Source organism: Panthera leo, chromosome B4, assembly GCF_018350215.1.
Source record: "Panthera leo isolate Ple1 chromosome B4, P.leo_Ple1_pat1.1, whole genome shotgun sequence".
Classification (NCBI taxonomy): Eukaryota; Metazoa; Chordata; class Mammalia; order Carnivora; family Felidae; genus Panthera; species Panthera leo.
In genome coordinates, this window is record NC_056685.1 from 125,356,590 (window position 1) to 125,367,674 (window position 11,085).

Genomic DNA, 11,085 nt, shown 5'->3' on the forward strand with positions numbered 1-11,085 from the left:
ATCCCAGGGGCCAGGCCCAGGCTTGGTTTCAAGTTCCCAGAAGATTCTATCAGGGAGTCGGGGTTGAGACCCTCTGCTGTGACTAAAAGTTAGAGTCAAACAGTGACCTACAACCAAACCTGCTAACAGTCAATCAAAAGTTATGTGCCCAGGCCTAAGAATGAAGCAATCTTGGTTTCAGAATCGAAACAAAGCCTTACAGCTGAAAACTTCCCTATCTTTCTAATTAGTGTATCAGAACTGCTAAATCCTCAGAAAGCAACCACTCCAGAAAAGTCGTAACAAAGCTCAAGTGTTTATTAAGAATTAAAAATACTGTAAATAAGCCATACAGTTCATTTCACAGTAAACTAAACAAACCTTTTTTTTTTCTCTTAATTTTCTTTTTTTTTTTTTTCCTTTTTTCTTTTTTCTTTTCTGAAGGGCAAGACAGCCATTAAAGAACAGTACAGCTCGAAGGTAAAGGGAAACAGCAAAAAACTACAGAAAATGCACACCTTCCTCACTGACAGATGGGGGTCTGCCTTGACAGCAAACCTCTTCGTGGACACTGTGGAAAAATAAAAACACTTGGCCTCCATTCCCTGGGGAGACGGCCCAGGCCTTTGTGGACAGCTCTCAGACACATTTCCCGAAAGAATCCAAGGAGTCCCCTTTCTCGGGATTCTCAACCTGTGCATTATTTGGGGACCCTACCAAGGGATGACACAGGTTGGCCACGGGGGAGCTCCGTGGGGTGTTGTGCCTTCACATTCAGAACCATCTGGATTCTTTGCATAGTTACCTTTGAGATCACAGGATGATTCAGGAATGGAAAAGACACCCCACGCCACTGGAGGTGACCATCAAGTCAAGCAGCTGGTTCTTTTCAACCTAAGGCCCGAGGGGCTTGCTCCCCTCCCAATGGAGAGCTGACACTTGTGAATTTTAGCCAGTTTAAAGTGGAAGACGAGAAGTGAGTGACAGCTCATGAAAACTTCGGCCAGAAATATTAAAAAAAAAAAAAAAAAAAAAAAAAGGAAAAGCAATTTTCCTTAAAGACAATTAGAAAGAAAAGTGCCTCCTCCCCCCACTTTTTTCCTTGAAATCTGCCAGCCAGGCAGGGTTTTCTGAGGTTACAGTTAATCTGCTTCTGTTAATCCTCAGTTGAAGCCATTCTTCTCTGACACGAGAAACATCCCTTCTAAAAGGCGCCCCTGATTTGCAGGGGCTGGGCCTTCAGCAAACCAACCAAAAGCAGAAGCAGAAAACTTGAGAAACCAATGGTGTGTGGTAATGATCGTAAATAAATTAAGCAGGCATGAGAATATAAAATGCCTTGGTGTTCGGGGGGGTGTCCACTGCTTTTTAAGAGGGGACAAGAACATGGTGGGGTGGGGGGGGGCGGGACACGTGGGAGAAAACAACACAGTTTTTGGTCATGAGAAACTGGACTTTAAATCCGCACCCTGCAGACACAACTCGCTTAGACTTTTTCATGAATCTTTTCCACTTTCACAAACAACCTATCCAGGTCATTCCTCAGATCATCTAGCAAGCCCCTGGCTGACTCCAAGTTGTTCTCGTTGGTTTCTATTTTCACCGAGTAGGCGACCAAACTGTCCACGGCAGTCCTGAGCATCCTCAAGTCTGATTCCACTTGGCTGACTGAGGCTTTGAGGTTGTCTAGAGAAGAGAGTCTGTCCAGGAAGTCCTGAGGAGGCGAGGGGGCCGCCCGGGCCGGGTCCCGCCCCAGCAGCGTGTGCACCTGCTCCTGCACCTTCTGGAGAGCCTCCACAGTGCTGGGGAGCTCGCCCATGCTTCTCTTCAGCTCCTCCACGTCGCCGTAGAGCGAGAGCTGGGCCTCGCCCAGGCTCCTCACCGTGCTGGCCAGGCCGCCCGCGTCATCCTCCGAGGGGCCCAGGCCGGCCACGCGCTCCTGCAGGGCGGCCAGGCGCCGCTCCTGCTCCTCGCTCTTGGCCAGCAGGGCCTCCAGGCTCTCGCCGTGCCGCGCGGAGGCCGTCTGCACGGCATCCACTCCGTCTTCCACGGTTTGGAGCCTGGAGTCCAATCCCTGACTCTTTTCCTGGAGCGCTTCTAAGGCATCAGAGTTTTTGTAAACCCCTTCTTCCGGCCTGAGGGCCTCAGTTTCCAGGTGGCGCAGCTCCTCCTTGAGTCTCCTGATCTCCTCAGGGAGGCGGGAGGTGGCCTCCTCCGACTGGAGAACCTTCTCCGTGAGGGCCTGCAAGGTGAGGTGCTCCGAATTGGCTGCCTCCTGGAATTTCTGCTGCTCCTGTTTGAGGCTCACCAGCTCCTTGACCTCTGTGTAGACGTCAGATTCCAAGGTCTGGAGGGTGCTTCTCAAGGCCTCGATGTCCTTTTCTCTGGACTTCACAGAGGACTGGATTTCCTTCACAACTTCCTTCAAGGCTTTCAGATCCTGCTTGTACCCCTCGGAGTTTTCCAGAGAGGCGACCTTCGCCTTCACGTCGTTGATTTCCTTCTGGCTCCTCTTCTGGACGTCAGTAAAGATGGCAATGTTGTCGTTGATGGACTTGGTGAGCTCTGTCAGCCTTTCCTCCACCGTGTTCTCAAGAGACGTGAAGTCCCGCTCCCGGGCATCCTTCACCACGTGGATGCCATCAGAGAGGTCTTTGAGAATCTCGTTCTGGAGCTTCTGCAGAACTTCACTGATCCGGTTAATCTCACTCTCCCCTTGCTTCACAGCTTTCTCCGTGAGGTCTTGTTTATGCTGGGAGCTCCTCAAGATGGACTCAAAAGTCCCAAATGTAGCTTGAAGAGACAGCACCTGCAACCAAAATCCAGATGTTAACTGCTGAGAAGAGCTGAGAAGTTTTATGCAACAGGCTATATTTCTTTTTGTCTGCCCAGCTTCCAGGTCCCTCTTCTGGAACAGAACGATAATTGTCCTTGGAGAAACTTCCTTCCACACATAGTCCACATGGTTTGGGGGCCAACCTGAAGGCTCGTTCCAAGTGCTCCAGAGATGGTTTGTAACCAGCCTGACCAATCGGCACTTTCCGTCTACCCACCCCTCCTTCCCTTCCAAAGCCATAGTGATTAGCCCAGGGATGGGCATGTGGCCTAAGGCAGGCCAGCAAGTCAATTCCACGACTTCTGTTAAAACTACTAGTAAAGAGAGGAACCTGGGTGGCTCAGTCGGTTAAGTGTTTGACTCTTGATTTCGGCTCGGGTCATGATCTCACAGTTTGTGAGATAGAGCCCTTCCGGCTCTGCACTGACAGTGCAAAGCCTGTTTGGGATTTTCTCTCTCCTTCTCTCTGCCCCGCCCCAATTCACACACACTCTCTCTGTCTCTCTCTCTCTCAAAATAAATAAATAAACTTAAAAAAAAAAAAAAAAAAAAAAACATTGGTAAAGAAAGTTTTTTTCCGCTGGGATTGCTAGCCATAGGATGAGGAAAGCCTGGAGAGGCTCAGACCACACACAAAGTAGACCAGTTTATGAGTCAAGGAAGGCAGAACTAGAGACAGCAAGTTCAAGTTCTGAAGACACAATCTGAATCTCTGAATACAGCTACACCTTTAGGAATCTGCTTTTGAACTTCTTAGTTTAAGCCAATAAATTCTCTCTCTCTCTGTCTCTCACCCTCCCCCCCACTTTCAGCCAGTTAGGCTGAGTTTCTGGCTCTTGGAACTGAAAGAGTCTTGCAACTTATCACAGGAAAAAAGCAGAGGCACATGGGAGACAGTGGGCTGGGAGGCAAGAGACGACGGCACAGGCACCTTCTAGCTGGGGGTCCTGACCAAGTCACTGTCCTCACCCGAAAATATGACTGTGGATCTGGTGATTCCTCAGCATTCTCAGACTTTGTGAGCACATTATGATCCCATGTGTCACGACACACTCGTTCTAAATGAATTCTCCCCTAAACAAAGTCTGACCTGGGAGCCACTCCAGGGAGCGGTTTCATGCACCAAGGCTGACCACGTAAGGACCACTGACCTGGGCTTCATCCTGACGTGGTGCAAAGTGCCACCCAGGACACTTTATTGCAAAAAAAGAAAAAAAAAAGGAATCTGAATCTCTCAAGTCTCCAGTTCTAACCACCAATTCACAGGAAACGTGCAAGAGGAAAACACACCATGAGGATGCAATCAGCCAAACCCACAACAGATCACCAGGACCTTCAATAATTAAATGGCATTTTTAAAGGCAGAAAGACAGGAAACTGTTACACATTAAAAGAAATTTAAGAGATTTATCATCCAAATGTAATGTGTGGACTTGTACGGATCCTGATTCAAACAAAGCAAGACGTTTTTGAGAGAGTCAGGGAAATCGGATTTTGAACTGGGTATCAGATGAGAATCAAGAATGACCAGTAACTTTGTTAGGTATGATATACTGTGCTTTGCCAAAAGGAAAGGGAAAAGAAGGAGCTCTTATTTGTCAGAAATAAATCCTAAAATACTCTAGGGGAACTAATGTGTCAGTCAAAATTAGATCCTGGTTCCACATCCACCGCGTCTGCCAGAGCAACGTGGGCCCTTCAGAGGGCTTAGACCTGAACGGCCAGCTTTTTCTGCAGGCTCGCACCTGCCTGTGTCCACCGGATCTTCTGAGTGAGGACAGGCCAGCCTTTCTGCCCAGCCTACGGTCATTCAGCAGACCTGGGCTATTTCCCAACGCCCAGAGCATCTGAGAACAAGAGAGACCAGGGGGACAGCCGACAAGGGGTGGAAGAGACGGCTTCAGAGTCACCCTGCTCTGACTCCAGCCCAAAAAGGACAAAACAAAATGGGAGGGAAGGGGTGGGGAAAAAATGAAACGAGAAGAGCAAAAGAATGAGCATTATTAAAACTGGGGTTCATTACATTGATCTCTTCTGTTTATGCCTAAATACCTCCACGGTAAGAAGTTAAAACATAAAATAGCATGGGCCTCTGGAACCAGACTGCCTATGTTTAAATCTTAGCTTGGACACTTCCTAGCTGTGTGATCTTGGGCAAGTTATTTAGCACATCTGTGCCTTAGTTTCCTCGGCTGCTGGATGGGAACAAAAATAGCACCTGACTCATAGGCTCGTTTTGCAAGGATTAAGTGAATTAATATATACATAGAGCTTCAATTGTGCCTAACACATAGTAAATGATCGACAAACAGCAGATATGGTCTTCATTATTGTTTAATCTTTCTTCTGGAAGTAGCTCAGAAGTCTGGAGATTCTGAGACCATCCTTAGCCCAATGCCAAAGGGAAACACTATAGAAATGAGAACAGGACACCTGGGCTCTAGTCCCAGCCCCACTTATAACCAGCTCTGTGAGCACGAATAAGTCACATTCACTTTCCAGGTCCCAAGCTCCTCGTCTATTAACAAATAGGTTTCTAAAGTCCCTTGTGGCTTCCAACGGTCTGTGATTTTAACACAGATTAGAATCCGGTTCTCAGGGACTCGAGAATACTAGACAATTTCCCTGTTAAACCAAATATGACCTGAGCCATAAAGGGCACTTTGAGAAGGTACGGGAGAGAGATCACCTCTGAAACTAAATTATTCAATCACAGTACCTGCCGGTTCTACACAGCACTCAGAAAAGAGGCATGAACGGGTGAGCACAGTACCTGCAACGTAGCAGGCGTTCATTCAGTGTTTTCAGTGTTTTCTGAATGAATCAGGATTTAACTAATTAATTGAGCAAAGCCTGATGAAGAAGGAGCTGGTCCATTTCCCCTCTGATCCCTGTCACCCCTAACCTGGGCTGACTCTTTGCAAATGGCCAGGAAGCGGACTAGCTCAGAAATCATGGCGGAAACCAAACACCCCAACCTCCAACACTATAAAAAGAACACAGAAATCGCCCCCCTCCCGATGGTGCTGTGCGCTGTTCATCTTTACATGCAAAGACCCCATTATAATCAATATGCAATGATGCATCTGTTCCCCCAACATATGCAGGGTGCCCACTACATGGTGGGCAAGACACCAGAGAAAAGTAATAGCTAGAACAGGATCCCTGCGCTCAAGGAGCTCACAGCACGAGGGGAGACGGTAGTAGCTGACCTTCAACGAGGCACTTACTGTGTACCGAAAACTATGCAAAGTACTTCCGAGACATCATCTCATTCCACCCTCATAATAACCTCCTGAGTTGGTGGCTCCCACTGATCTCCAGTTTACAAATGAGGAGACTGGGAAGCGGTCATGCTGAGCATCAAACTCCCAGAATGGGTGACTTCACCACTGAGCTCTTAACCTCCAGGGATGAGCCGGAGCAGAGGCGTGTTCCAAGTGCACCGTGGGCTCAGACGCTGCCTCCGCCACAAGCCCGGACTCCTCCAGAGTCAAAATGAGAAACAAAGAAATACAACCAGAGGACTCCGTCTTCTACAAACAGCCGCTCCTCTCATCCAGCCGTCCGTCGGAGGCCCGTTCCTACCTTACGCCACCCCGGATCTGCCAGGGCAACACTGGCCCTTCAGGGCCTCAGGCTGAACGGCCAACATTTCTGAAGTCCCCGCTCAGTCTTCCATGGAAGGACAGACCAGCTTCTCTGCCCAGGCTCCAGGCATCTGGCAGGGCACGTGCAGACGGAGGCCAGGTGGGCACCCACTACACAGAGTAGAGGGCTTCAGGTCACACTGCTCTGACTCCAATCCCAGTTCCAATACTTAAGGTCTGCATGTGACCCTGAACGGTAACACGACCACTCCAGGTCCAGCGGGTCCATCTGTGAAACGGCGCTAATAAAAGGGACCTGCTTCAGAGGGTGGCTGGGAAGCACTTAAAAGGATGCCTAGCCCACAATGGGGCCACCTGGGCGCCTCAGTCGGTTAAGCGTCCAGCTCTTGGGTTCAGTTCAGGTCACGATCTCGAGGTTCCCTGCATCTGGCTCTGCGCTGGCAGCGTGGAGCCTTCTGCCCGCTTGGGATTCTCTGTCTCCCTCTCCCTCTGCTCCTCCCCCACTTGCACTGTCTCTCTCTCTCTCTCTCTCAAAATAAATAAACTTTAAAATAAAAACAGACGCCTAACCCGTACCGAATACTACTTATGAATAATAATATTGCAGGTCTACATTCCTGCAAAGGACCAAACCCCACCCCACACGGAGCATCATACAAAGTTACAAAGGGGCTCACACTTAGGTTGTCAGAGCAGCCAGCACTACTCTCTTCAGAGCAAAGGAACTTCTTCATTGGCCACCTCAGAGGTGCGGACAGAAATGGCCACACGCCGTGACAAATCCTAATACTGTTCTGGGCACATTCTGAGTTCCACATCACTGGAAGCAGCCTTAGCCGAAGACCTACTACGAACCTGGCAAGGCATGGGAAAGACAACAAGATGAACAAATGGTTGAGGGTGTTGCAGGAGCTAACTGCAGGAGGAACACTAGCCCTGCCACTTACTAGCCGGGAGACCTTGCCGTTACTCTGCCTCCTGGGTCTCACGCTCCTCATTTGTGCAAGGGGAGTATCCTAGTGCTTACCTCTTGGAGCTGCTGTGAGGGTCAAAAGACAGGAGTACCCAATAAAGACGAGGCATTACATAACAGCTGGCCTACATGCTAAATGAAAAAGAAAGGTCACTGTTTCAAGAGTCTACGGCCAGGTGGATTCTTAAAACTCTGGACAGAGCCCTCCCCTCCCTGTGTAGATGAGAAAACTGAGCCCCAAGGAGGAAAGTCATCTGCATACAGCTTCCATAAGAGGAGAGGTGGGAGCCGGAAGGGAAGGAAAGAGGGAGAGGCAGGAGAGAAGCAGAAAGAAGCCCAATGTCTTCAACATCGATTCAAGACCTCAATTTCATCTGGGCCTCAGCTTCTCTCTCCCGTCCTGCTACAGGCCAGGTAGCCACTGCTGTCCCGACATACTCAAGATAGAACCTCCTGCCTGTGTCTTCATTCCTTGTCTCAACAGTTATTGACCACCAGCTAGATCTAGACTGGCACCACCTTGGCCACTGGGCATACGGGCCTAGGCAAACTCTACACACTCTCTCCTTCGGAACTCACACAACGGTGACCCTCAACTGAGACCCACTTATGTGCCGCTTCGCAAAACCGGATTTGTCTACTGTACCTCTGTACCCCCCACAGGGCCAACACGCAGCCCTATCACTATCAGACTTCAATAAATATTGTGATGGATTGGTAAGTGGGTGGATGAAAGAGAGGAAACAGGCTAGTGATTATCCTCCAGCAGTTTGTCTACTTCTTAAGAATGACTTGACATTCAGGATAGGCAAAGCGGCGCTGCCTACTTAAATCCCTACAGAAAGTCACCTCCCTTGGCCTGCAGCATTGAGCAGGCTGACTCATTCCAGTTGCTCTGCCAGTCTTAAGAGGAAATTCCTAGTCCTGCATACATACTCCACAAAAGTCGATAGAAACTTGGCAGGGCAGGCAGCATGCTGGGAAAAGGAGGCAGCAGTTCCGGGCTCAGAAGTGGTGGCGGGATTTTTTGTTTCGATCATACAACTAACTTTCATTGAGCGGTGACATTCGTGGAGGCCGGAGGAGGAGGTAGGAGGCCAAGAGAGCTGCGCTTGGTGTGGAAAAACACAGACAGGGTGGAACGTGAGAAGCTTGGTGGTGAAAGTTGGGTCCATCCACACCTGAGAGAGGCCTCTGTGGACCCCCCCACTGGGCAGTGGCCTAGGCATTCTCATGCAGTTTGCCACTCACCAGCTGGGATCTTTATCAATTCACTTAATCTCTCTAAACCTCAATTTTCTGATCTGGAAAAAGGAGTCAAAACTGCCAGTCCTCCCTCCCAGCCAGGGTGACTATGATGATTAGATAATGAGTAAGCCCTCTTAACATCATGTAAATGTGCCTTGTGATATTACTCACCAGTACCCTCTAGTATTTTGGGCCTTTCCTTTCCTCTAAAGCTGGTATATGCTATTTCAAAGGCCCACATGGAGACATTGGTCCACTAAAAGGCAAGGGGCCTGAAGATATGTAATATTTCATTTGAACTTCGCAAATGAGTATGATTACTTGTTTCTCCTTCCCCGGGGTCTGGATCTATTAAAACCTGGCTCAGACGTCTCCCACGGGGAGAGCCCAGGTGTGGCCTTGCCCGAGGCTTCCAGGGATGCGCTGGCGTCCCTTCCAACCTCCTTTTCAGATAACTCTGCCCATTCAGCGGTTTCTAATCCAAAAAGAATGGGCTCCCCAGAGCCCGGCGGCTTCCTTACAGGTCACCGCTAATGCCCTGTGACAGGCCCTTGGCCCACCCTGGCTCGTTGGCCTGACCATCCTCCCAGCGGCCCATCCCTCGGGGCCCATTCCTCCGCGGCCATTAACAAAGAGGGTCTGGGGACCGCCCGGGAACGGGGTGGGGGGGGGGGGGGAGGGGACCGGGGACGGGGCATCCCCCGGCCGTGGAGAGGGCCCCGCTCAGGCACCGAGGCCTGGGCAGAGTCAGGGGCCCGGCCGTGGCTCGGGGGCCGCGGGTGGGGGCCCGGGGTACCCACCTTCTGCTCGACGCCCTGCAAGCCCTGGCCCAGCTCCTCCCTCTGCCGGGAGAAGTCCTGGTGGCCGCGCCGGACCTGCTGGACCTCCTCCAGGACGTGGTGGACACACCAGCCCGAGAAGGCGGCCGCCGCCACCAGGGCGAGGTAGAAGAGAAAGTTGAGCGCCCGGCCGAGCCTGCGCGAGCAGGACGCCGAGGACGAGGCGGCGGCGGCGGCGGCGGACTTGCCGCCGCGGTGGCCGCCCTTGCCGTGCGCCTGGTTCTGCGGATGCTGCGGCGGGTGCTGCTGCGGGTGCGGCGCGGGCGGCGGCGGCTGCTGCGGCGCCGGCGGCGGCTTCTTCGCCACGTCATCCGCGCCGCCCGACGGGTGGGCGCCCTTCTCCGAGGGGCTCGCGGCGCCGTGGCCGCCCTTGGAGCCCCTTTGTTTGGCCGAGGGCATGGCGGGCGCGGCGGCGGGTGAGGCCGCGGACTGCGAGGCGAGCGAGCGGGGCGCGCGGCCCGGGAACTTCCTCGGGCTCCCCCGGGGCTGGGCGAGCGGCACGCGGGCGCTGCTGGCGTCGGAGCGGCCGAGAGAGAGCCGGCGGGCGGGCGCGCGAGAAAGGAGGCCGGACGAGGGAGGAAGGAGGAGGGGGCCTGCCTCCGCCGCCGCCGCCGCCGCGGCGCCGACCCCGCCTCCCGAGAAGGAAGGCCGGGAGAGCCGAGCCGGGAGAGCCTGCCACGCACGCGGGGGCCGGCACGGCCCCTCCCCCTGCCGCCACGACCCCAGGGAGGGGGCCGAGCCGGGGGCGGCGCGGCGGGGTCCACGCGGCGGGGGTGGGGGTGTCTACGAGGCCCGGGTGGGAGGGCCGAGGCGAGGGTGGTGGCCGAGCGCGGTCCGGGGCGGCTGGTGGGAGGGGGGCGGGTGTCCCGGCGGGGTCTACGGAGGCCGGGGCAGGCGACTGAAGTGGCCGAGTGGGAGGGGGCAAGAGGCGCGGACGTAGGGAGGGCGGCTGGCCTGGGTCTGCTGAGGCGGGGACCGGGAATCGAGGTGGCCAAAGGGAGGAGCGCAGGGCTGGGTCGACCGGCGGCCGAGACTGGCTACTGAGCAGGGCCACGAGGGCCCCAGGGATAGGCGGCTGAAGTGGCGGTGGCCCAGGCGGATCGGCGGGGAGGAGAGCCGGGGATGAGCTTTTGCCTTGGGCCGAGTTCGAGACCCCCTTCCTTCGACCTATTCCGAGAGAGGAAATGAAGCGGGGGGGGGGGGGGGGGGGGGGGGGGGGGAGGGGGGGTGCGGAGGGGGACTCCCGGGAGCCCGGTCCCTGGGAGTGGGAGTAAGGAGGTGGGAACGGACACCTCCCGAACTTTGCCCCTGGGAGTTGGGGAAATCCCGCCTCCCCATCCATCCCATCCTCTAAGCCCGCCACGGGGTTGGGCCTTGACTCTTTCCTGGAGATTGAAGGCGGAGGCAGAAGGAGCTGTCGAGAAACCAGTTGGCTCTGCAGAGGCATGTTTAGGGAGAGTTAGCAAAGATTCTTAAGTCTATTCAGGGAAACATCCCACTTAGCATCCCACTTAGCCTGGTCAGTCCATGTCCATGCTGTTTACTTTTTTTTCTGAAGTCCTTTGCACCCCCATTTTCTCTTTAGGGTTCCTGCAGTCT

The 11,085-nt window shown here is 53.3% G+C and overlaps 1 protein-coding gene across 1 annotated transcript; it reads right to left on the reverse strand.

Annotated features, from left to right (window-relative positions):
* Window positions 1-279: 279 nt before the first annotated feature.
* CKAP4 (cytoskeleton associated protein 4) lies at window positions 280-10,096 on the reverse strand. Its single transcript, XM_042947598.1, has 2 exons — window positions 9,448-10,096; window positions 280-2,788 (listed from the first exon to the last, which is right to left on the reverse strand). Exons 1-2 carry the CDS (start codon window positions 9,883-9,885, stop codon window positions 1,466-1,468), a joined length of 1,761 nt encoding a protein of 586 aa, XP_042803532.1. The 5' UTR covers window positions 9,886-10,096; the 3' UTR covers window positions 280-1,465.
* Window positions 10,097-11,085: the final 989 nt, after the last annotated feature.